Source organism: Bufo gargarizans, chromosome 6, assembly GCF_014858855.1.
Source record: "Bufo gargarizans isolate SCDJY-AF-19 chromosome 6, ASM1485885v1, whole genome shotgun sequence".
NCBI lineage: Eukaryota > Metazoa > Chordata > Amphibia > Anura > Bufonidae > Bufo > Bufo gargarizans.
In genome coordinates this window covers 65217461-65244813 of record NC_058085.1, presented here as the reverse complement: position 1 = coordinate 65244813, position 27353 = coordinate 65217461, and the positions used below count along the sequence as shown (strand labels likewise).

The 27353-nt window shown below is 46.1% G+C and overlaps 1 protein-coding gene across 1 annotated transcript in view; it reads right to left on the bottom strand.

The window, feature by feature from the left end:
* RECQL5 (RecQ like helicase 5) overlaps positions 1–27353 on the bottom strand; it is a 103701-nt gene that overhangs the window by 7006 nt on the left and 69342 nt on the right. Inside the window, exons 9-19 of the mRNA XM_044299224.1 lie at positions 24177–24410; positions 23435–23531; positions 22912–22942; positions 20902–20960; positions 18219–18292; positions 17556–17649; positions 13988–14122; positions 13202–13890; positions 13060–13105; positions 9049–9306; positions 5895–5970 (exon numbers count right to left, since the gene is read on the bottom strand). Of these exons, the coding sequence (XP_044155159.1) occupies positions 5895–5970; positions 9049–9306; positions 13060–13105; positions 13202–13890; positions 13988–14122; positions 17556–17649; positions 18219–18292; positions 20902–20960; positions 22912–22942; positions 23435–23531; positions 24177–24410 (1793 nt within the window). The remainder of the gene's footprint in view (positions 1–5894; positions 5971–9048; positions 9307–13059; positions 13106–13201; positions 13891–13987; positions 14123–17555; positions 17650–18218; positions 18293–20901; positions 20961–22911; positions 22943–23434; positions 23532–24176; positions 24411–27353) is intronic.

Genomic DNA, 27353 nt, shown 5'->3' with positions numbered 1-27353 from the left:
CCACCCCTTCTCAGATACCCAACGCTGTCAATTACTCGAAATCTTAGTTGATTAATAGCATGTTTACAATCGATAAAATGTTTAGCAACCGTTTCGTTTTTTTCTGTGGAAAAGTAATAGGGGGAGAATAAAGTATGAAACGCTACAGAGGAACAAAGATGCAGGGGGACTTGCTCTGCCCAACCCTTTACTCTATTTTCTGTCGGCCCAATTACAGCATTTTAAAGGGTGGGGAGTGGGGGGTAGCCCAGGTATGAAGAGTGGACGATTGATGGATTGGGCGTCGAATAGATATCCCCCATTGACGGCCATTGAAGGTAGGGTAAAGGAAGATGTGGGGCGTATCCCAATACTAGTGCTTATGAGGAAAGTCTGGTGTAAAACCAAACATATCTTGGGATTAGAGGGGTACGTCAATATCTCGCCTATTTGGAGAAACCCAGCACTGCCAGAGTTGGAAGGTCTAACTGGGTTTTCTGGGTGGAATAATAAGGGAGTATGGAATTTGGGCCATATCTTCTCAGGCGGGGTATTGAAGCAATATCAACAGCTGTGCTCGGAGTTTGGGCTTCCTTCCTCGCAGTTCTATAGATATCTTCAGCTCAGGCATGCACTAGACGCTCAGGCTAAAGTGGCCCCAATAGTATTTACGTCCACTCATGCGCTGAACACAGTGGTGGCTGCTGGTTCGGTGAAAGGGGCAATCTCCGTGATGTATCAGGCCTTGCTAGAAGATTTTCTTAAGGGATACCCGCTAAAATGTAGGCAGCAATGGGAAAAAGATTTGGGTGGGCTTACAGATGCGCAATGGTCAGAGATAGTGGCGCTTACTCCCGATCTATCTCTCAGTGAGGCGGCACGTCTCTCCCAGCTGTATCTAGTGCACAGAGTATATAGGACTCCGGTATTTCTGCATAAAGTGGGTTGCAGGGATAGTCCCAATTGTCCGAAATGTGGCAGCGCCGAAGCTGATCTTCTGCATATGTTATGGTCATGCCCTTCATTGACCTCTTATTGGAGGGCAATACTACATCTTGTTAATAAGGTACATAGTACTAAATTTAAAATGGATCCAAAAATTTGTATTCTGGGAATACTGCCAGAGGAAAATTTGCAGTCTACAGTAGCTACGGGAATAGAAAGGATGCTTTATCAGGCGAGGAAGACTGTCGCAGCAAAATGGATACAGGGGATACCCCCGGAAGTACCGGAGTATGTTGCTAGAATGAATATGGTAGTGCGTCTTGAGAGGGGTGTATACCAGAAAAGAAAATGCTTGACTAAATTTGAGGCTATTTGGGGTAGCTGGATAGATAGGTCGGGATGCTGTAGTCCTTGGCTAGCATTGACGAGGAGTGCTTTGATTGCCCGGTAAGGCTGATCTGGGGAAGTGACTGTGTACATCCTGGTGATAGGTGGAATGTGTGGTGTATGATGTGTGATGTGTGACTGTGGACTGAGTGCCATGTCTGTATGGGAGTTTACTTACTTGGGGCTCATAGCCTGTAATGTTTATTGACTTCAATCGAACTGGTGCCGATAGAATGAGGAGACAAGGAATTTGGAGGTAGTTATGCTCTTATTGCAATGATGTCCTGCTCTTGGAAAGTTTGGGAGGGGAGGGGGGGGGGCTGTTTATAGGGATGTTTGTTGAGGGAGAAAACAATTAGATAAATAAAGATCTAGATCTAATGTGTATATTCCTGCGGTGCCTTTTGGTCATAGGATGTATATTATGTAAAATGTGCATATGTAATATTTTGTACTTTTACCTTTTGTACATGATGTCTTTTGATGACCGGATATTTGATTTGACTGTCATTTGATGATGAAAAAGGAAAATTTGATAATAAAAAAATTATCTGATTAAAAAAAAATGTTTAGCAACCGGTTTGTCAATGGCTCCTGTTCTTATGGTGCTTTTATGCTTATTGATTCTTTCCCTCAGTTCCATTGTGGTTTCACCCACATATATTAGGCTACATGGACACTGTATCATGTAAACCACGTCTGTGGATTTGCATGTGTAGTGTCCCTTAATCTTAAACCGTTTACCACTATAAGGATGAGTAAAACCATCGCCTCTCATGATGCAACTGCAGTTGCAGCAGGAGAGGCAAGGGAAATTACCATTCTTAAGTGGTACTAATCTTGTCTGTTTGTCTATGTCCTTACCCCCTATATCCGCTTTGACCAATCTATCGCGTAAATTGCGGGTCCGTTTGTATGCCATCATTGGGGGGACAGAGAACTCCTTAACTGTTGGCAATCCTTTCTGTAGGATCTGCCAATCCTGACGTAGGATGGCAGCAATATTACTGCTGTCACCCCCAAAGATGGACACAAACGGGATACGGGCAGTCTCTTGTTTCTGTGGTTTCCTCACCAATGTAGACCCACGTTTCATGGGACCCGCAATTTACGCGATAGATTGGTCAAAGCGGATATAGGGGGTAAGGACATAGACAAACAGACAAGATTAGTACCACTTAAGAATGGTAATTTCCCTTGCCTCTCCTGCTGCAACTGCAGTTGCATCATGAGAGGCGATGGTTTTACTCATCCTTATAGTGGTAAACGGTTTAAGATTAAGGGACACTACACATGCAAATCCACAGACATGGTTTACATGATACAGTGTCCATGTAGCCTAATATATGTGGGTGAAACCACAATGGAACTGAGGGAAAGAATCACTAAGCATAAAAGCACCATAAGAACAGGAGCCATTGACAAACCGGTTGCTAAACATTTTATCGATTGTAAACATGCTATTAATCAACTAAGATTTCGAGTAATTGACAGCGTTGGGTATCTGAGAAGGGGTGGTGACAGGAAGGTGATTCTTAGGAAAAAGGAACTTAAGTGGATCCACACCCTTAGATCCCTTCAACCTTACGGGTTAAACTTGGAGTTTAACGTCACATCCGTCGACTGATGTTGGTCGCTGTATGGTCCTCTTCAGTATAGGGACATCATCATTAATTTTTTATAATTAATTTTTTATATGTGTTAACACATCCCTAACATAGAGATTTTTAGATTTGTATGATAAAATGCCTTTCATAACATCCGATGGGTGATATTTTGGAGAATGTATTGTACACAATGATCTTGCATGATTGCGGGATGCTGTGCTGTACATGGTCTCCACCTCCGTTTGATATGTACATGTACATACTTTGATTGTCTATTAATAATGTGGCCTTGATCTGATAATATCGATCCAGCCACTTTTGTACATGGACTATGTACATGTTATCATATGGATTATGCACATCTCTTTATGGTAAGTTGCGCTGATCACGGCGTTGCGGTTACCATGACTCCGGTGTTTGCACTGTGTCTCCATTGGCTGCGCTATCCATGTGACCCATGAGATTGACGCACGGTTGTGCGCACCATACGGGATGTCACGTGAGAGTCGCGCAGGCGATGACGACAATGTTTGCCTCTAGCAGCCCATTGGCTGGAGACGTCAGTGCCGGCCGTAGTCATGGTGACTGATGACACTTCCGGTATGCGAAGCCGGTGAGCCGCGACTGCGCATTGGAGGTGACAGCAAGCCGTGGCGCACATGACGGAGATGGAGGCCATGCCGGCTTCAGTGAGTAGCAACTTGCACAGATTTTTTCCATTATATATTAATTGGCTATGTTGATGGAATGTGGGGTGTGTTTTTTAATGTGGGGGGGTATATATATGCCTACCAACACTGATGTCATTAGGCTTGATAAAGACTGGTGAACAGTCGAAACGTTGCCATTTGTGTCTGGAGGTACGAATAAAGAAATTTTGATACTGCTACATGCTGCCGGAGCCATCTTCCTTTCTACACATCTATCCAGAGGATAGGTCATCAGTTAAAAAAAAATCTCAGAAAACCTCTTAAACCCCCTTTCAGACAAACAAGTGTCACGCTGCAAGTCCACAGCGAGGCACCCGTCCCGAACTTCCAGCACTGCTTGGGTCACATAGCATTATATTGATTTATGATGCTATGTAACCCTTACAGTTCTGACATGTATTGGATAACACTGACAGCATTATGTCAGTGTTATCCAATACATTCCAGACCTCTAAGGGTAACATAGCATCATAAATCAATATAAGGCTATGCGACCACGGCAGTGCTGGGAGGTCAGGAAGGGTGATGCGCTGCGGACTCGCAGCGTGACACTCGCCCATGTGAAAGGGGCCTTAAACATAACTTTATTTATTCTCATGTTAAAACAGTGATGTTTTCTGCAGGCGATGTGAGGGATGGAGGTATCCCGAGCAGAACATATTGAGGTTGTCTTTTTTTTCCTGTGAACGAAATACATTGGTCATCATAGAAGATTTCAACCAAGCCCACACAAACAGGATGTCCATCACCCACAGTGCAGTTGACACGTGTGCTTCATTCAACCGGAAAAAGTTAGGATCTCAACTTGTTCTGCTTGGGCTAACGCCATCCCTTACAATGCTCCAGCAGAGAAAAATCACGGAGAACAAATAACGCAATGTAAACAGGTGAACGTTTCTACTGGTTTAATGGGTCATTCACCTGCCTTCTATTTGAAAAACTGAAGTTGAAATTCATATGGGGGCATTCAAGATGGCCGCCATGTTGGTGACATGGCCAAATAGGTTTCCTCCTCCCTTACAGCTCGTGTCTAAAATTGGATCACTAACTGGCTAACAGTGTTCATTTCATACGGGTGTTTCCTTACTTTTGAGGCATCCTGCATAAAGGCATATTACACGAGATTTAGGTAGAATTTAAAGGGGTTTTCCATCATTCTCCATGCTGTGTAACCCCATTCATTTCAATGGCTGTACTGCTAAACAGTGGATGTGTGTTGTGGCAACATGCATCCTCCGACAGTCATCTAGAATGAAATCTGTGCCCGCTTTTAGCCGGCATAGATTTCAGTCCGCCAGAAAACTGGTGTAAACAATGATAAATCTGGTGGGGTCGCCTTTTTCAGAAAGTGGTGACGTATAAATGCAGTATGTGCAACAATTTCTGCGCAAACGCAGTTCAAATGTTACAAACCTGCAGTTTGAGACTATTTACACAAGTTTTGTCCGCTTTCCATCACTAGGGCAGAACAGTGTTGTATACCACACAAAATATGGATACTTTTTTTTTTTTTTTAAAGGGGTTGTCCCACAAATTTAATAAAAAAATATCTTGAGTAATGCGCAATGTAATTTCACGTATGTCAATGCAGAAATCGCTGCTCTCCGATGCATTTTCACCCTTTACTCACATTATCTGGGGGACTTTTGTCTTTCCTTTCAGTGGGCAGCAGCAGCTCATCACATGAGACCACCAAGCATCTCTATCTCCCAGAATGCACTGCAATCGGCTCTTATTAAATAGGAGCTGTCACCTCCTGACATGTCTGTTCCAGTAACTACGTGTATCTAATACTTCTGGACTGGAGCACCTACTCTTCTGACTCTCTGTTGTGCCATTCCTTTATTATACCAGTTAGAAGTTTATGAAAGAATTACTAGCAAGGTGCAGATGGGTGTTACCAGGTGGGGGTGTGCCCCTGCACAGTCTGACACCATCCATTCAGTGCTGCCGGCGTTGGACCATGTAGAGACGCTCTACAACCCCAACTGGTAACATCCAGCTGGACCTTCACTGCACACTAGTAGTTGTTCATTTATAACTTCTAGGAGGAATAATAAAGGAATGTCACATCATAAAGTCATAAGAACAGATGCTCCAGAACTGTTAGAATAAGGGGTCTGCACATAGTCAGACTATTCCATGTCACATGATTATCTATGAAGCCATTTAGACTGCAGGCCATATAAAGGACATACAAAAGTAGGTTACTATTTTAACCCTTCATGTCCACCAGCTATGTTCCTTTAGAAAGTTGAGAACTTACCAGTTCTTCGCAGCGGTGTTTTGTTATCCCCCGCTAAGTGGTGAGACAGCTGCCGCGCAAATCCTTTAAATAAGTCCTATAATAAAAAAGAAAAAAAAGAATGTACTCTAGAAATGTTCAATGACTGCTAAAAGTATTTTGAGCTAAGGGAGCTAAGCTGGAAATACACCGGCAGGGCCACTACACAGTGCATGGAGTCTTCTGCACCCGTCCGCTGTGTAGTTTCCGGTGCTGGTGTACCGCAGCTCACTTACCATTCACCTGAATGGGAGCTAAGCTGGAAATACACCGGCACAGCCACTACACAGTGCATGGAGTCTTCTGCACCCGTCCACTGTGTAGTTTCTGGTGCTGGTGTACCGCAGCTCACTTACCATTCATCTGAATGGGAGCTAAGCTGGAAATACACCGGCACAGCCACTACACGCTGCATGGAGTCTTCTGCACCCGTCCACTGTGTAGTTTCTGGTGCTGGTGTACCGCAGCTCACTTACCATTCATCTGAATGGGAGCTAAGCTGGAAATACACCGGCACAGCCACTACACAGTGCATGGAGTCTTCTGCACCCGTCCGCTGTGTAGTTTCCGGTGCTGGTGTACCGCAGCTCACTTACCATTCACCTGAATGGGAGCTAAGCTGGAAATACACCGGCACAGCCACTACACAGTGCATGGAGTCTTCTGCTCCCGTCCACTGTGTAGTTTCCGGCACCAGTGTACTGCAGCTCACTCACCATTCACGTGAATGGGAGCTGAGCTGGAAATACACCGGCACAGCCACTACACAGTGCATGGAGTCTTCTGCTCCCATCCGCTGTGTAGTTTCCGGTGCTGGTGTACCGCAGCTCACTTACCATTCACCTGAATGGGAGCTAAGCTGGAAATACACCGGCACAGCCACTACACAGTGCATGGAGTCTTCTGCTCCCGTCCGCTGTGTAGTTTCCGGTGCTGGTGTACCGCAGCTCACTTACCTTTCACCTGAATAGAAGCTAAGCTGGAAATACACCGGCACAGCCACTACACGCTGCATGGAGTCTTCTGCTCCCGTCCGCTGTGTAGTTTCCGGTGCTGGTGTACCGCAGCTCACTTACCATTCACCTGAATGGGAGCTAAGCTGGAAATACACCGGCACAGCCACTACACGCTGCATGGAGTCTTCTGCTCCCGTCCGCTGTGTAGTTTCCGGTGCTGGTGTACCGCAGCTCACTTACCATTCACCTGAATAGGAGCTAAGCTGGAAATACACCGGCACAGCCACTACACAGTGCATGGAGTCTTCTGCACTCGTCCGCTGTGTAGTTTCCGGTGCTGGTGTACCGCAGCTCACTTACCATTCACCTGAATAGGAGCTAAGCTGGAAATACACCGGCACAGCCACTACACAGTGCATGGAGTCTTCTGCACTCGTCCGCTGTGTAGTTTCCGTGCTGGTGTACCACAGCTCACTCACCATTCACCTGAATGGGAGCTAAGCTGGAAATACACCGGCACAGCCACTACACAGTGCAGGGAGTCTTCTGCTCCCGTCCGCTGTGTAGTTTCTGGTGCTGGTGTACCGCAGCTCACTTACCTTTCACCTGAATAGAAGCTAAGCTGGAAATACACCGGCACAGCCACTACACGCTGCATGGAGTCTTCTGCTCCCGTCCGCTGTGTAGTTTCCGGTGCTGGTGTACCGCAGCTCACTTACCATTCACCTGAATGGGAGCTAAGCTGGAAATACACCGGCACAGCCACTACACGCTGCATGGAGTCTTCTGCTCCCGTCCGCTGTGTAGTTTCCGGTGCTGGTGTACCGCAGCTCACTTACCATTCACCTGAATAGGAGCTAAGCTGGAAATACACCGGCACAGCCACTACACAGTGCATGGAGTCTTCTGCACTCGTCCGCTGTGTAGTTTCCGTGCTGGTGTACCACAGCTCACTCACCATTCACCTGAATGGGAGCTAAGCTGGAAATACACCGGCACAGCCACTACACAGTGCATGGAGTCTTCTGCACTCATCCGCTGTGTAGTTTCTGGTGCTGGTGTACCGCAGCTCACTTACCTTTCACCTGAATAGAAGCTAAGCTGGAAATACACCGGCACAGCCAGTACACAGTGCATGGAGTCTTCTGCACTCGTCCGCTGTGTAGTTTCCGGTGCTGGTGTACCACAGCTCACTCACCATTCACCTGAATAGGAGCTAAGCTGGAAATACACCGGCACAGCCACTACACAGTGCAGGGAGTCTTCTGCTCCCGTCCGCTGTGTAGTTTCCGGTGCTGGTGTACCGCAGCTCACTTACCATTCAGCTGAATGGGAGCTAAGCTGGAAATACACCAGCACAGCCACTACACGCTGCATTGAGTCTTCTGCTCCCGTCCGCTGTGTAGTTTCCGGTGCTGGTGTACCGCAGCTCACTTACCATTCACCTGAATAGGAGCTAAGCTGGAAATACACCGGCACAGCCACTACACGCTGCATGGAGTCTTCTGCTCCCGTCCGCTGTGTAGTTTCCGGCACCAGTGTACTGCAGCTCATCACCCATTCACCTGAATGGGAGTTAAGCTGGAGATACACCAGCACAGCCTGGTTCCTTCTGCTTCCGTCCGCTGTGTAGTTTCTGACACCTCCACGAAACAGCTCATTGGAGTGGCGGTGGTGTGGGGGAGGGGGGGGGGGTCAGACCTGATATTGATTACTTAGGACAGGTTCTGGAAAACCCCTTTAATAATCTATCTAATCTTTTGAACCAGTTTCCGCTCTCCTACAACCTTTTTTACAATGTTAACCCAAAGGATATCCCATATAGAAGATGTAGTCTTACAAGAGATTTGCAGAGGGAGAAATAACATTATGATTGCAGGTTTGGATCTCTCTTCTATGTACCCTATGTACCCTGCTTGCTTTTGGAGATACAGCTTGACACATCAGGTGATTTTATTTGTGAAGGATACATTCTCCAGATCGATACAGATAGTTTTAGTACAGGGATGATCAAACTGCGGCCCTCCAGCTGTTGTAAAACTACAACTCCCACAATGCCCTTCTGTAGGATAATAACTAAGCTGTCAGGGAATGATGGGTGTTGTAGCTTTGCAACAGCTGGAGGGCCGCAGGTTAAGCATGCCTGTTTTAATAGAATAAAATTGTAAAGCTGCACTTACTTTGGATGCAAACTTTCCATCTCGGAAGAATGGCGTCAAGTATTTTACCACTATGTCAGCTGTCTCTTTTAGGGTGACCACTTTATTCAAAGGTGGCTGGAGGACTTTAGCTGTACCTTCCTTGTCTTCTTGGCAGATGTTTGGGTCGAAGGTCACCTTCTTTTTCCGCTGCTCGCTATTCCCTTTTTCGGGATTGAACATGACGGAGTATGACTTTTCTTCTCTTCTTTGCCTCTTATGTGCTGGTTCCAGAGATTCCTGCCAAAAGTGAAATATTCAAGGTATTACTACAAAAGTTCAGGCTGTGCAGAGTTCATACACGTCCCTTATGTCTATGTCTGCATGTACACATCTTCACAGAATGCAAAGAGAGCAAAGATCCCCACAATCCACCAAACAAGTGCTGCCCCCCTGTATATGACAGCTAGAGGTTGGTCTTATTTAAAAGCTAAGATTCTACTCTTTGCAGTGACACTAGGGTCATGTAAAGTCATAAAATATTACGCAAGTCAGTCCTTGACCGTGAAAGGCTTAAAGGCTATAGACACCTTCAGGGCAATTTTTTTAAAAAAATTATTATTGCATTCAACTTATTTTGGACTAAAAAATAATTTTTACAATTGGTCTTTATTAAAAATTGTCAGCCACTTTCCAGTATAACGGTATAATCTGTGGCTCATGTGAATCATTTATCTGTGATCTCCTAAAGCTCAACACTTACCTAAGCCATATTCTTATCAGTGTGTAATGAGTATTTTTGAGCTGTCAAAAGTTCAAATAAAAGGGCTACAGACTGAGCAGGCGGCTCTGCTGGATGAAGGAACAGTCTGAAGATACACTCTCAATTAAACCCTGTAGTGCAAAAACTGCTTTGAAATTTTTAATAAAGACCAATTGGAAAAAAAACTAGATTTTTGTGGACTCACCTGTAAAATCTCTTTCTTGCTGAGTTCATTGGGGGACACAGGACCTTGAGTATAGCTGCTGCTGCCGCTAGGAGGCGACACTTGGCTAGAAAGTGTTAGCTCCTCCCGCCGGCTATACCCCCTCCAGCCTGGAGAGAGCATATCAGTTTGTGCCCAAGCAGTAGGAGGAAAAGTAATCAGAAATGAAATAACATAACAATAACCAATGGGTCCGAACCCGAAACGGAGGAAATCAACTGCCATCACCTGCGGCAAAATTAGAAACACTAGACTCTTGGGCCCTTGTTGGGACCCTCTGGATTAATCCAAAATAACAATCACGGTCAATTGACCACCAGATCCCTTTAGGGCAGGCATCCTCAAACTGCGGCCCTCCAGCTGTTGCAAAACTACAACTCCCAGCATGCCCGAACAGCCTACAGGTATCAGCCTACACTGGGGCATAGTGGGAGTTGTAGTTTTACAATAGCTGGAGGGCCGCAGTTTGAGGATGCCTGCTTTAGGGGTTCTAACTGATATATAATAAAACGACATACTTTAGTATTAATTACCGAAGCCGCACATGCGGTGAAACATGTCGGGAGGGGTAGTGTCCGTCAGTTTTTAGACAGGGTTGAGCAAAAGGACGCAAACTACCATCTTGCAGGGAAAGGTTATAGGGACATATACAACAAACAGTGTGTTTGAATGAGAAATGTGTAAGTAAAGTGAACAGTGTGTGAGTTCAGCTACAGTTTGAATGTCTATGCATGGGATAGGGGATCAGCTCCTTTAGTTATTACATCAACTACTATACCGTCAGGGAAAGCAGTTTTGCTGCCTGAGCGGATACATTTATTACCACATTGTATTCTTAATTAACAATGTGGGAAGGGAAAAAAATAAAACTACCTAACTTATTGTAGCATTCAGGAGCATTGTTGCAAGCCTTATCTCGCCTCCACAGGATACTGTTATATATATATAAAAATCCACTCCACAAATCATCTGACACAATAAGAAAAGGCAGTGTACACAGTGTATCTGGTCAAAGAATTTCATACACACACACACACACACATATAGTGTTAAAAAAAGTTGTGGATAAAATAACACCACACAATTCACCTTCCAAAAAAAAAAAAAGCGTTTAATAAATAGCACAGTGTTGCGACATAAAACACTGACCCTGTTACTGCTGCTATTAGTGAAATTAACAACTGTCCCCTGTTTCTCCCTGACCGTTTTAATCACACGTTTGGTTCTTTTCAGTTCAAAGTTTTAAATAATTAATAATAAAGTATGCAGTTTTATTATATAGAAGTTAGGACCCCTAAAGGAATCTGGTGGTCAATTGACCGTGATTGTTATTTTAAAATTAGAAACAAAAATAACCGATGGGTGCTGTCTGCCTTAATGAACTCTGCAAGAAAGAGATTTTACAGGCGAGTCCACAAAAATCTCGTTTTCTCACTCGTATCATTGGGGGACATGGGACCGTGGGACATCCCAAAGCAGTCCACGGGGAGGGAGAAACAACACTCCCATGGAAGTCACAGCTGCAGGAGTCTAAGACCTTGCAGCCCAGAGCGGCGTCTGCCGATGCAAAGGTATGCACCTGGTAGAACTTGGTGAACGTGTACAAGGAAGACCAGGTTGACGTTTTACACAAGGAAGGCACGGGATGCGCAGGTGAAGACTGGTCTACCAATCGACCCATGAGAGAAAGGGTTGATTGGGAAACTTTTGATAGGTCCTCTACTGCCTGGGAGAGGGCCCAATCCAGTTCCACACGGTCAGAGATGCAGTGCGGCTGCTCGGGAGGGATGACTAGGGCCGGTCTGGGCGCACGGCATGCGGTACACAGGGAGTCCGACTGGCCGCAAGGAAACTTGAGCTCGCATTTAGCGCAAGCATAGTGGGTGGGGGCTGGTGGTGGGCGGGTGTCAGGTGGGTTCGGACATTGCTCTAAGAGCCGGAGGGATATAGGGTTGTCCTACCAGAAAAGCTGCAGGTGGAACCAGGTCCTGATGTCCCCCAATTAATTCTTCTGATTCTTCCAACCAAGGTGAAGAGGGAGAGGAATGCTGGCTTCTCCCAGGGCCAGCGCGGGAAAAAGAGGCAACCCCGCCCTCCTAGGAGTGTCCGGTGGCCGAGGGCCCCACCCCACAAGCGGAGGGGGCGGAGGGAGGGTCCAGAGAAAATGTGGCCTAGAAGGCCCAGAGATCGGGAGCTTAATTAGTTGCGGCAGCTGCGCCGCGATGCACTTCCTGACACAGAAAACCGGAAGCAGAACGGAAGGAGCGGAGGCTGCCCGACCAGGGCTAGAGGGGCGGGTGGCCTGAACTACACTTCCGGGCGGCCGCCAGAAGGAGATGCCACCTCAAGACCCCCTGAGCCAGGGCCAAACCCGAAGGGAGGAGGACATTTGGGCCCCAGGGAGGAATAAAAAGGAAGGAGAGGAGCGGGCAGTGGGGAATACTCACCCAATCCGGCCTACTCACTCCATCTTTCTCCACTTTTATTTACCCTCCCTCGATGGGTCCAGCAGGGTCACCTCTTCAGCTGCTGGCACCGAAGTGGCGGGAGGGCCGGATCCAGGTGACTCCTTGGCTGGCGGAAAGCAGGGGAGCAAGGCTGGGGAGCAAGGCTGCCCTGGTCCTCTTTTTCTTTTTGGGAGAACTGGACTGGGAGGGAAGCCGACCAGGCCATGGTCCCCGGCAGAACAGGGAGACCAGGCAGCCCTGTTCCCCCAGCCTGAAAAGGAAACGGAATAAACAAAAAATAAAAAATAGCAGAATAGACCCTGCAGACCAGGGAGGTCTGCCTTCTACGACACCAAGCTAAAAACTGATATGCTCTCTCCAGGCTGGAGGGAAAATAGCCGGCGGGAGGAGCTAACACTTTTTAGCCTAGTGTCGCCCCCTAGCGGCAGCAGCAGCTATACCCACGGTCCTGTGTCCCCCCAATGATACAAGCGAGAAAATTATTTTTATTGCAAAATGATTAGAATGCAATAATAAAAAATGCTAAAGGTGTCTTTAGCCTTTAATATAATATGATAATAGCATTTTATACTATTAGATCATGATCCTAAATGGCTAACCTGCTGCTCAAAGTCGTTCTCCTCGGCCTCTGGAGATCTGGAGCCGCTATAAAGAAAACAGGCTGAGCATTAACCCTTCTGACCATTTTCTAAATAAGTTAGCTAATATATTAGTTTCTAGTAAAACTGTAACCAGGCTTACCTACTATGCTTTAGGGAAAATTCTTGGGCCACCTCATGGGTCACCTGTGATTCCTCCTGAGGGTCTTTTAAACGCTCTTGGCTTTGTAGTGGTGGCATTTTTAGCGCATCTGCGGTTTGCAGATCTTTAGTTTCCAAGCCTCTTTTCCTAATACTGTTTTTCCCAGTCTGTGTGTCCTTTTTTGTGTCTGATGATTGTTTCATTGAGATGTCCTCAACAAGAAGACTTTTTCCTGATTGCGAGACGTGACTTTCTCTACTATGATCCTGTTTATTTCCATCAAGTTTTTTACTACTGCCCTGGAGCCCATTTAGAGAGTCTGGGGTGAAGGCCTCATGCATTTCACAACCGTCATGACCGGGACTGTCACTCTTTGTTAAACTCTGGGCAATAGTTGAGGATTTTGATTTACTCTGGGATGAGAAAAACTTAGAAATGTCCTGTGAGTCTTTGGCAGCGGCGGAGGCCAGCTCCAGCTTCTTCTTGCTCTGCTGAGACTTCTTATTTGGGCTGTTAACCTTTTTACTGGGACTTTCAGTTTTTTCAGGAGATGTGCTAGAATGGTTATGTCCACTCAGCTTGATGGAGCTAGGAACGGACTGGGTGCATTGCGGAACTGGCATCGTCGTTTGGAGTAAACTTGATGCAGTTTGGAACAGTGATGGCGCCCCCACTCTCTTGCGTTTAAACTGAATACAAAGTAAGAAATTTAGTATTGTCCTCAATGCAACATATGCTGTACCAACCGATCGGTCAGTTAGATCAGTTCAGCTTGAGTGCTCTTACCATGTGCAGCTGAGAGGCAGAGACAAATCCATCTTCATGTGCATCCACGTTAGTCTCACTTTTCTGTGTAGTGTTACATGACCCTAGTGCCACATATGGCTGACCATCCTTTGAAGCCTTATTTATCTCGGAGACCTGAAAAGAGAGTTCTTTATCGGTTCATTTGATGCCAGAACCCCATTATTATACTTATGAACATAACGTATAGCTTCAATGGGTCTTCGCCAGTGGAGAGGTTGCTCATTCCCCCAAAAGTGATAGTATAAAAAGACTGCTGTAGAAATTTTCTCTAGAATTAGCACATTCGTGTTCATGGCTGTGCCTGATATCACAGGTAGGCCCTATTTAAAGGCTATGGACACGTTTTGCACAGATTTTTTACATTGTTAATTTGCTTCCTAAATGCAAAATTAATAGACATTCCAAATAGTCTTCTTTAAAATGTCCTAGCTAGCTCTGCTGCTGCTTCTGATATACATCTGAAGGCACACTGCTCCTGGCTGCGTCTGTTCTCTCAGTGTTCGATGTAGCTGCAGGGAGGGGGAGGAGGTTGATGTACATGGCAGATCATAGACGGGAGAGGAGAGAAAGCATCCAAACCATCAAAGTATAGAGAGGGAGGAAAGCATACACACAGTAGTCTGTAGAGGGAGGGGGTGAACTGTGCAGGCTGTTTATCAGTGTAGAGAGAAGGGTGAGAACCCCCTACTCTGTAAGCGGTGAGTGTAGTAGGCAACAGACAAGAGATCCCTCATGAGTATAAATCATTACAGGAATTAAAGGGAATCAGTCACCCCCGAAACACCCCCCAAACTAGAGTTAGTGTTTTATAGTGTATAGTTGCTTTCTAATGCTGTGCTCCCATAAACCAGCAGTACATTGAGAGGACTCCTCTGAGTTCTCTCCTTTCAATGCATTTTACTGCTGGTTTGTCAGAGCACAGTCTCAGAATGCAAGTGAGTCGGCGTCACTTACACTATACACTACTTACTCTAGTTTGGGGGCTGTTTTGGAGCTGACAAATTCCCTCTGAGCTGTGCTAACACATAAGTACTAGTGAAGAAAGCAGCACCCTGGACACACAGACCTCAATTTTAGTATGTACTAGCAGAAGGACCCAGCTTTGCATGGGTATATTTCATCTTTTTAATTTAAAGTTTGTGTGTGTGTTGTTAAAAGATATCAACAGTATACACTATTAACAGTGACAGCTACAGTACCCCGCCCCCTTAACAGTGACCTGCACAGCACCCCACCCCTTAAAAATGACTCCCCCACAGTGCCGTGTCTCCTTAAAATGGGACGTTCACAGCAGCCCACCCCCTCACTTTGACCTTTACAGCAGCCTGACCCTTTAACAGTGAGTTCCACAGCCACCCACGCCCTTGACAGTGACCCCCACAGGGGCCTGCCCTCTTAACAGTGACCTCTACAGTGACCTCTACAGCACCCGCCCCTTAATACTGACCATAGGTTACAGTCCCCTTAACTGTGACATCCACCATTCCCGGCACCCTTAACAGAGACCTCCACAGCGACTGCCACAGTACCCCGCTCCCTTAATAGTGACCTCACAGTTCCCAGCTGCCTTAACAGTGACCTCACAGTACTCCGCTGCCCCTTTAATAGTTGCCTCCACAGTTCCCTCTTCCCTTAACAGTGACCTCCACAGAGCCCTCCCCTTTATAAGTGACCTCCACAGTGGCCTGACTCCATAACAGTGATTTACACAATAACCCGACCCCTTAACAGTGACCTCCACAGAGCTCCGTTCCCTTGAAAGGTGACCTCCATAACACCCCTCCCCCTTAAGTGACCTCTACAGCACCCCATCCCTTAACATTGACCTCCATAGCAGACCGTCCCCTTAACTGTGAACTCCACCGTTCCCTGCCTCCTTAAGAGACCTCCACAGCGGCCACCCCTTTAATAGTGACCTCCACAGTACCCCGTCTCCTTAACAATGATTTCCACAACACCCCGCCCCCTTAACAGAGGCCTCTATAGCAATCTGACCCTTAACATTAAACTCCATAGCGGACCATCCCCTTAATTGTGACCTCCACAGCAGCCTGCCCCTTGGGTGGCCAAAGGTCCGGTTTTAGGCAGGACAGTACGACTTTTTGACTCCCTGTCCTCCGTCCGGCGCAGGGCCTGGACAGATACATGGATGTCCTTTAGAACAGCTCACTCTCAGACAGCAGCACTGTGCTGTCTGAGTGTAAGCTGCAGGGAGAAAATCACCCTCCCTCCCCTGCAGCTGACAGAAGTTGATTTTTACCTTCATTCTTTCAATCCCCATCGGGTGCGGCGTGGGAGGGGGCACGATCTAACAGGGTTGGGGCGTGGTTTAGCGGGACATGGGGCGGAGGTTTTGAGTCCGTCTGCCCCTTGAACTGTGACCTCCACAGCACTCCGCTCCCTTAACAGTGTCATCCACAGCGCCCTGCCCCTTTAAAGGAAATCTGTCACCAGGATAATTGCTATTAAAGTAAAGCCATGGCCTTAGTACCTTATTTCTAGATGTGCCTTTGTTTCAGCAATAGATGTTTTAATCCTCTGAAAATCCAGTTTATTTGGTATGCAAATGAGCCAGTAAGGTGACCAGAGGGGCGTTACTCTTGCAGGAAGGAGCCCAGACACGCCTCCTGCTTGTGCTCAAGCCCACCCTCAAAGGGGGGCACGGTTATGGCTTGAATGTGATGTAGGAGGGGTGGGTGGACACATTGTGGCAGGGGGCGTGTCTGGGCTCCTTCCTGCAAGAGTGACGCCGCTCTGGGCACCTTACTGGCTAATTTGCATACCAAATAAACTAGATTTTCAGAGGATTAAAACATCTATTGCTAGAACAAAGGCACATCTGGAAATAAGGTACTAAGTGCTATTAGGCCATGGCTTTACTTCAATAGCGATTATCCTGGTGACAGATTTCCTTTAAAGCTCTCCTACAGCAGTGAAGAAAAATGTCTGGGTTGTTATGGAAACCTGGTGTAAAACTGTGTATGTGGAGACTAAGGGCCTGCGAGCTTCTATTGGCTGATAAGGGACATGTGACCAGGCTTCTATTGGCTAATGCATTTTTTGGGAACATCTCAGGAACGGTACGTCCTAGAGAGCTGAGACCTGGTCTACAACCTTCCCGGACACCTGATGTACTTGTGTGCCAAATTTTGTGATTGTAAATGTAACAGTGCGGATTCCTTTAGCGGACATACACACACACACATACACTCAGCTTTATATATTAGATTGCCTGGAGGGACACATCCACATTAGAAAAATCTGGAACTAGGAGCAGGTTGCAAACAGAATATCAGGGGGATCTGGAAATGAATGAAGATTGCAGCCTGAAACTCACTGCAACTTTTTTTTCTTTTTTTTTTACTCAACATGGCCAAAAGCATACAGCATGTAAAAAACTTTCTTTAATGTCAAAGGTGTCCATAGCCTTGCAGTGATCGCAGCTGAGCAGTAATACCAGACACAGTCCATAGACAAAAGCGGGCAGGTTATGTGTTCACAACCAAAACCAGCCCTCTGACTCTCACTGCTCAGATTCAATTCTTACCTTTTTCAATACCCCCGCTTTATAAAGATTGCCCATTTTACTGCTTCGGAAAACTTCATATTCTAGGTCCACAGCAGAAGAAGAGACGTCCATTCTGGGTTGAATGCATCGATGGCAGTGAGAAAGATCATATATAGATCAAGTGAATAATTGCATTTTATGCAGCACTACACTGCAGCCGTGTTACATATTTTCCTCCCCATCCAGTCATACACAAAATATGCACATTGCAATTTAAAGGGGTTGTTCTATGAATTATTTTCATACCAAAAGTCCTGAAAGGCTGTCAAAGTAATCTACAGGGTCCCTACCAAATCTCCATGTGTCCCCATTGGTGCTGCTGCTAATCTGTGCTGCTGGGGGTCAGCTCTGGACAGAATCGGTCTTCTTCCCCCTCTGGCAGCTGACAATGCAGTCCCTTCTAACATTCCCTGCAGAAGGGGTCTCCTCAGCTCCGCTGCCATGCTACTGCAGAAGCTCTGTTACTTCCCTGACAAACAGGGCATATAGGATGCAAGCATCGGGCTGTGGAGGAGGTGACTGAGCATGCGTGTCCACCAGCACACAGCATATTACTATACACCTTGAAGAAGCGCCACACTACTCTTTCCGGGTGTATGGTTGTGGGACAAACCTTTAAGGAACATCAGAAAATCTACTCACCTATCGGCAGTATTGGTCGCCTGGACATTTTTACTGATGGCTTCTTCCAGCATCTTCAGACAGTGTTCCCGAGCCTATCACCACAGGAGACATTTATACTGATACACTGCTCACTACACTGACATCTCAGAAGATCAAACGAAAGGACTTGATATAGCCTTAACATGGTAAATAGCAAACAAATTGAAGGATATGCTTTCTACTACTTCCTGCGGATTCTGGGGAAGCAAATAAAATGATATAACTCAAAGGCATATTCCATATTGCCTCCTATGCTGGCTGCAATCATTTTTCCATCACATTATACACTGCTCATTTCAATGGTTACAGACCACCCTACAATCCATGAGTGGTGGTCGTGCTTGCACACTATAGGAAAAAGCATCAGCCTCTCTGGTGGCCGGGACCATGGGAGCGCACATAGGCTGGTGCTTTTTCCTATATTGTGCAAGCACGACCACCACTGATGAATTGAAGGGCCATGGAAACAAGCAGTGTATAATGTGATGGAAAAATGAATCCAGCCAGCAAAGGAAGCAATTTGGATAACAACAATACATTAGTAAGTGCCTTGTATTAACTTTCTCTACATGATAAATGCCACTTACTGAAGTGAGAGAACCCCTTTAAAGATATTATCCAAGACTATAAAATGCTCCCCCATATGCCAGGCCCCTCACAATGAATATACTTACCTAGCTCCCCACACCGACGCTGCTGCTTCTCCCCATGCACGGATGAAAACACCTGGCGTCGGAGGGAGCAGCCAACGGCAGGTGGGGACAAGCCCTCCTAGCATTGCGGGTAACGATAGGGAGGCTCGTCACCGTCACTGCCTGCCATTGGCTGCTAACCCCCCGAAACCGGATCCGCGCATGGGGAGAAGCAGCAGTGGCGGTGTGGGGACCAGAAGAGGAGCAGAGAGCGGGGAGCTAAGTAAGTATATTCATTGTGAGGGGCCTGGCATATGGGGGAGCATTTTATAGTCTAGGATAACCCCTTTAAAGGCTAAGGACACTTTTGGGGCAATTGTGTTTACTCATTTTGGGCTAATAAAGACCGATTGAAATAATGATTATTAAAAATTTTCAGTCTTTTTGAGATACAAGGGTTAACAAACCCAGTATCGCTTCTCAGTCCCGTCAGCTGACAGCTCATGTGTAGCTCTTATCTCTGTTCTCCTGATCTCATAAACACCTATTTAAGCCATAATAAGAATTTAGCTATAATGAGTGTCTATGAGATCAGAGATAAGGCTTCACATGAGACTGGACTGAGAAGCGATACTCTGCAAACGGACAAATTTTTAACCCTTGTATCTCAAAAATGGCTGAACATTTTTTAATAAAAGACCAATTGAAAAAATGATTTTAGCCCATGAGCAGTAAAATGCTATTCAAAAAAAATTGGTGTCCTTAGCCTTTAAAAAGTGCCTTTCATCAGGATCAACTCTATTAAACTAGGCATACTGGTAGGGTTGATCCTGCTGTTTAAAGTCATAGCTGTCTTGTGAAAATAAGTTGCAGCACTCCCAAGAAAAAAACCCTTTTTTAAAACTCTTTATGCAAATGAGGGCTACAGTGCTTTGAGCTATGTGACCAGCCTTTATTTGCATAAAGAATAAAAGCCTACTTTCTTAGGAATGCTGCAACCGATTTTCTCGAGACCGGTATCATTTGAACAAGCAGGATCAACCCTACCAGGCTTTATGCCTGGTTTAATGGGGTTAATTCCGCTGAAAGGTGCTCTTTAAATATTGAAGATCTATCCTCAGGATAGGTCATAATCTGATCAGTGGGGGTCTGAATCCCGGGACCCCTGCCGATCAGCTGCTTGAAGAGGCCATCACGCTTCATTTTATACCAAGGACAGCGCTGCCCATTGTATAGTGGCTGTGTTTAGTATTGCAGCCCAATCTCATTCACTAGAACGGAACTGAGCTGCAGAAAGGCCTCGTCACCGATGGACAACAAGAGGAAGAGGGTGCAGCGCTCTCCTGAGGCCTTTTAAACAGCAAGGTGTTGTGAGTCAGACCCCCACTGCTCAGATACTGATGATCTATCTTGACAGGTCACCAATATGTTAGTCCCAGACAATCCCTTTAACCTTGCCCCTGTGGTTCTATCTCTGATCTCAACAGTACTTCATATGAGGTTTCCTTTTTTTCCTTTCCTCTTGGCTCAAGCCGAGTGAGTACAAAGACCATTTTTGAAAACATACACTTTTGCATTACTCTGTCGGGCGTTGTGAGTAATGCAAACCTTTTTGTTGTCATCTCATGCCACTCATCTCGGGATACATCGAGCCAAGAGGAAGGAAAGAAAAATCGGTAGTCATATCACAAGGAGACTGGGATAGGACAGGAATTGTGACGTGAATATGCCCTCTGTATAAGTATATATTGGTCAATACATAAACTGCCTACAGACAAAGCAGTCTATATTAAACCAGTAATCTCCCGCATATATGATTTATATCCACTTCGATCTCTGCAGAAAACTTAGAGACAATCCCACAAGCAGGAGGAAGACACGCTGCCTTATGCTTTTAAGTAATTTCTAAGTTCTTAGAAGAATATGCTCTTTAAGAAAACTTAAGAAGCCTCTAGTGGGATGTCTGCTTCAGATACACGTGGCCAATAAAGAGGGACATAAAGCATAACGCCAAGTGAAGGGATTCTTACCTTAACAGTAAGTTTGGGTATTTTGTCATTAGCTCCATCCTTAAGCGGACAGTCCTGGCCTGTTCTCAGAAAGAAATACAGAACGCTGTCTGAAACCATCCAGAAACACATTTACTAAGGCCTCCTGGACACGAACGTGTGCGCCCCGTGGCCGTATTGCGCATGTGTGCATTCCGCATCACGGATGCAGACCCTTTCACTTCAATGGGTCCGCAAATCTGGAGATGCGGAATGGTGCGGAACAGAATCATGGAATGGAACCCTACGGAGTGCTTCCGTGGCATTTCATCCCATACTTCCGTTCCGCAAAAAGATAGAACATGTGCTATCTTTTTGCGGAACAGCCGGATCACGGACCCATTAAAGTGAATAGGTCCGCGATCCGCTGCGGCTGCCCCACAAACGGTGTTCATGCATTTTGCGGGCCGCAGCACGACCACAGGGCACACACGTTTGTGTGCAGGAGGCCTAACCCTATAATGTCTACAGCGGATGTCTCCAGAACTTTATTTTACAACATTTCAACACATTTTGCACAATAAAGTCTAGCACAGAACATGCTGTCCATAGGCACGAAAGACGCAACCACTGCTCTTAAGGCCCCTTTACACTGCCCGATGTTCAGGCAGATTCGTACGGATGCTCGTTAGCGATTATCTCCCGATGTAAAGGTGCCACTGATTACCCGATGAATGAGCGAAACACTTGCTCATCAGGTAATAGGATCATTGGTGTGGTCACCAGGGGCGTAGCTAAAGGCTCATGGGCCCTGGTACAAGAGTTCAGCTTGGGCCCCCTTCCCTCAGTGCTTTTTGGCCAAGAGCAGGGGAGCACATAGCCTTCATGCTGCCTGAGGCGAAACTTGAAATTGCACCCTCAGGATCCTGGACCCGATAGTGACTGCTACCTCTGCACCCCCTATAGCTACGTCCCTGGCGGTCACCTAAATCGTCATTCACCGGCAGCAGATTGTGGTGTCTGAACAGCCTCTGCAGGCGGCATTGATTCTGTATGAGGATACTGTAAATGCAGTGGTCTCCTTCACTGACGAGCAGGCGATTGTTGGGATTCCTTCCTGACAATCGTCAGCCTCTTCCGTCAGTGTAAAGGGGCCTTGATAATGCAAAAGTAAAGAAGGAACTAACTGGTTTCCAAGACAAAGATCATCCAAATGGAGGAGCGTTCATGTGATTCTGAAAGTGAAGTCGTTTTTCAGGAACCTGTAATGCCCTGTCATAGGGAGCGATCTCCCTCTAGTATGGGGCACATCATTGGTCTCTTGTGGGAGGGGTGACATTTCGGTGCGTCAATAAATTTGTGGGTAAAGGGCGCCATAGTACACAAGGCGGTTGGAAGACCGGGAAAACAGAGCGGAAGGGGAAAGTGGAGAATGTCAGACCAAGTGACGCCGACCCATATGGGAGGCAGTCCTCGGTAATGACAGATGGGTCACATGACCACTCATCTATAGGAATCTTTGCTAATGGAAGCTAATTATTATAAGGGCAGTTGTTACGTCTTTGTTTTTCATCTTGAAACCAGCAACAACCAGGCTAATAAAAGGGAGCCGGTTCATAATGACAATCCCTATTCAGAAAATAAGCCAAAGCAGCAATAAAAGATCGGATTACACGTTGACCACTCAAATGAATGGTCGTCCATGTAAGGACTGTTTCACACTAAAGGTAAAATAGATTCAGCAGGCTGTTCCGGCCGGGAACAGCCTGTCGGATCTGTCCTTGCTGAATGCAGCCGTGCGCTGCCGGCAATTCGTCGTCCGGCCCCATTGACTGTAATGTCGGAGATTCAGCCGCAACCTGGCAAATATGCTGAGGAGCAGCTGGACAAAAACTGCTGCGTTCGGGAAGGACAGATCCCCGGCCGGAACAGCCTGTCAGATCTGTTTTACCGTTAGTGTGAAACAGCCCTAATACAAAGAAGTTTGGGGTGCCCCAGAGCAGCTCTTTGTTCTGGCACATAGAGGGGAGTATTTTATTAATGTAGACCTACTTGGCAAAATGAATTCTTCCAGCTCTTTGGTCTGTGAAAAAAAATAAAATGCATAAAGTTACTGTTCTGGTGTGGAAAAGCTTATAGGGGTTGTCCCAGCTGGGTATTTAGAGCATATCCGTTATAAATGCCTGGAACCTGTTCCTTTTTCTAAGAACGGGACCACACTGCACACTGCAGTGAATTGCAGTGGCGTGTACAAGTCGCTCCATTCACTGCTGTAGACTTCTGAAAATAGCTGAGCAAGGGTGCTTTGCTGTTTTAGGAAGTCCCACAGTGAATGAAGAGAGCAGCGCCACCTCTGGGTTCACTGCAGCGCTCGGCAGGGTCTTGTTTTTGAGATAAGAACGGGTCCCAGAGATGGGACTCTGCACCTATCAGACATTTATGAAGTATTCTATGGATATGCCATAAATGTCCAGATGAGACAACCCCTTTAAGTTTACTGTCCACCAATCGTTTTCAGCGGCAGTTCTGCCCAGCGTTTTAATATTGTGCATTCTAGATAAGGTGTCGCCCTCACCTTCCTCAAATTCATCTGCTTTTGGTAGAAGCTGTTCCATTCCCGCTTGTGATTGTCCACAGAATCTTCATTTCCTTCATCAGAGTCCTCATCACACCTGCAGATAACAGGATAGAGGAGGTACAAAGATATTAAAGGGGGATTCCCATCTTGTAGGGTGATGGCATATAACTAGGATATCCTATCACTCTATGGTGAGAAGTAGTATAACCCCTGGGACCCCTACCGATCCCGAGAACGAAGGGGCCTTCTTTAGCGTGGTGTCCTCTTAAATTTTCCCTGCACAGTGGCGATTCCTGACACTTGGGAGGACATGCGCTACGCAGTGCTGAAGCAACTCCATCATGCTCAGGATCGGTGAGGGTCCCAATCTTAAAGTGTAGGCATACCTTAGCAATATGCCATCACTTTAAAAAATGGGAATAACCCTCTAAAAGACAAAAACAGCATGCCTAAACAACACTAAGAGGATAAATGGTTTGGTCTTGCAACATAATGGTTTCATCATCTCTGTCATAGACATTGTGCCAATGACCACGCTGCTAACGACATAATTCTGCCCACTGATGCCATGGCTTGCCTGCCATCACTGATCCACAATAATATCCACATCGGTCAAGAGCAAAGTGCCGCTGTGTGCAGATGGCATATAAGTACTAGGTTTATGAGGGACAAAACACAATTCCGTCACACCCACATGTACTAAAAAGTTGTACAGCCTACTTTTCACCTGAGAACTCACCTGGCAAACCCGTACCCTTTCCTGCCCCCTTCATAAAGTTCTTTGTCATAACCAAATGGTCCAGGAGCGGGACCAGGTTGCTGGATGCAGGTTCTACTTCTTCCGTTCAACAGCAAACCTTGCAGATGTTCAATCTGCTGCTTGACTGCCCGGGGATTCTTACAGCAGTCACAGGACTTGTTACACAGAGGCCTCTCGTCACCAAAATACGACGCAATGGCAGCATGGCGGCACCTGAGGGAGATGGTAAAGAAGCTTCATCAAACATGAGAACATATAATGACTCAGCTACACAGGTATAACCAAAGATAGTGAATTTGCGTTATCATAGTCCTGACACAACCCTATGAGTAAATAGACATAAGGAAAGTTTTTTTTTTGGGGGGGGGGGGTGGGGGGGGGTGGGGGTAATAGCGCATGCCCACAACTCTCCTCTACAGAAGTCAACTGAGATATTCCTTTCATTTTGGGCAAATTGTTCCCTCCTAGCAAATAAAATATAGTAATAGACCTGCTAATATACATTCAACACAATGCCTTCAGTCAAGTGCACACGCAGCAGATTAGCCAGTTTCATAGGTACAATCTGCTGACAGATGCCCTTTAACATGATCTCCAAGTGTCGCCCAATATAGCAGAGATGTGAGTTTTAAAGGGGTTATCTCATTATGAATTTAAAAATTTAAAATCGGACATCATATAGGACATGACAACCTCTTTGCACCAAAGCTAGAACCAGCCCTCGACCTCACATGGATCCAGAGATCTCCCCGATCATTGCTCTGCTAGATTTATATCAGTTGACAGCTCAAGGGGAGTGTCTTCTCTGCTGCAGCTCAGGGGGCGTGTCCATGCTCTCCCTATCACAGCTCAGGGGGCGTGCCCATGTTCTCCCTATCACAGCTCAGGAGGTGTGTCCATGTTCTCCCTATCACAGCTCAGGAGGTGTGTCCATGTTCTCCCTATCACAGCTCAGGAGGCAGTTGAAGGATGAAACTGAGCATGTGCGACCATCTCAGTAAGCAGCACAAAGAAATGAGAAACAAAACAAACAGCAGGTGGCGCTATACAGATACATTTAATTGAATAACTCCGTGGCTAGGCTACATTTTTAATTATATGCAATTACAAAAGAATTCAGATCCAGGGGTTGGTTTGAAAACTGTAGAATATTTTTTGTGGTACAACCCCTTTAAGGTCTAAGCATACCCAGATCAGCTCTGCCATTGACTAATGTCTGGGTCCCTTAATGATACCCCAAATCACTGTAAAATGACAAAATAAAGTAAAAAAAAAAAAAAATGTTGTAGGGACTTGTCCACACGTACCAGAAAAATCTGTAGCAGATAAAAATACCAGCAAAGTGACATGAGTATATGTCACATCCAACTGCTACATGTCAATTTCAGACATGGAATTGTGGTGGGTTTGTTTTACGGTTTTGGCGGCAGATTACCTGCAGATCCACAGCAACATCCACAAGCCCTAAATAAAAAATAAAAATAAAAAAACACCTCTACCTACTTTTTAAAATAAAATACTACTACACTCCCCTTCCCTGGTTCCCCTTCTGTACTGCTCAGGAAATCACAGGCTGCATCGGTCACATGGGATGAGCCGTCATCGCGGGAGGTGGGGCTGTACAGAGACTGGCATCGGAGCAAGCAGCGGAGCCAGAGAAGCGCCAAGGAAGGTGAGTATTCTGGGGTTTTTATATTGCCGTTGGTGAAAGTTGATGCTGACTTGCCGATGCAGCTTTCCCTCTAGATTAACTGCTGCGGAAATCTTCCGCAACAATTCCAGTACCCACGGGGATGTACAATGGCCCCCTGGAGGTCTTTTCTGACCTATGATATGTACCCAACTATAAAAATAAAATACAAATTGGAAAAAGAGCAAAGTAGAAAAAAAAAACTATTTCCAATCCATCCCCATAGCTGTATGCAATACACACAAAATAAACCAGCACAAATTTATTTTTCGAATTTAAAGAGCCCTGTATAGGGTCTCCGAAGCGCTACACCAGGATTTAGCCAAGCTGAGTGGGTACAGGCAGGAGCACTGATGTGTGCTCCTGCCTGTACAACATCCGCTGGGGCCCCTATTCCACTTGTACAGTGTATTCCGTACTCCCATACACTGCTGACAGTGTAAGGTTACTTTTACACTCGTGTTTTGGGCGGATCCGTCATGGATCTGCAAAAACTGATCCGTTACAATAACACAACCGCATGCATCCGACTTGAACGGATCCGTTTGTATTATCTGTAACATAGCCAAGACGGATCCGTCATGAACTCCACTGAAAGTCAATGGGAGACGGATCAGTTTTCTTTTGTGCAAGATTGTGTCAGAAAAAACGGATCCGTCCCCATTGACTTACATTGTGTGCCAGGACGGATCCGTTTGGCTCAGTTTCGTCAAGCGGCAGAAAAACGCTGCAGGCAGCAGTTTGATGTCGGTCTCCAAAGCGGAATGGTGACTGATCGGAGGCAAACTGATGCATTCTGAGCGGATGCTTTTCCATACAGAATTGGGGCAAAACTGATCCATTTTGGACCGCTTCTGAGAGCCCATGACGGATCTCACAAACGGAAAGCCAAAACGCCAGTGTGAAAGTAGCCTAATACTACATCTAATGTGCCAATTTGCTTAGTTAAAAAAAAAATAAAAAAATCCATGAATAAAGTATATTACAAAAATGTACGCCATTTAGAACATTTCACATGCAGTTTTATTATTATCATCAGTTAACAATTTGAAACAAAATTCTGGTCATGAGGTCCCGTTTCAGGCCTGGTCATTAAGGGGTTAAAGGAGTTCTCTCAGCATAGACACATGGTAAGTATACAGTAAGGAAGAAATCTCTCCCGTGCCAACGTCCGTGTTCATCAGCGTACCGCCTCACACTGCAGTCTATAGGGTCGAGTTTCCTCTCCCCTGCTGGATGACGCCCGGCTGGTCTCTGCCATCTACTATGTGACAAAGATGTCTTTCACTGTCGGAGCTGAAGGAGTGGCACTGTGTCTCAGCTTGCAGAGCTGCGTTTCTTACCCCAGACAAGCAGCGTCTGTCCTGGAGCAGCAGGCATGGGCACAACCTGCTGCCCAGAAATAGGTCTGTGTCTCTAGAATCCCTGTGAGTCCTCCAATATATGTCCGCTACATATACTGTAGT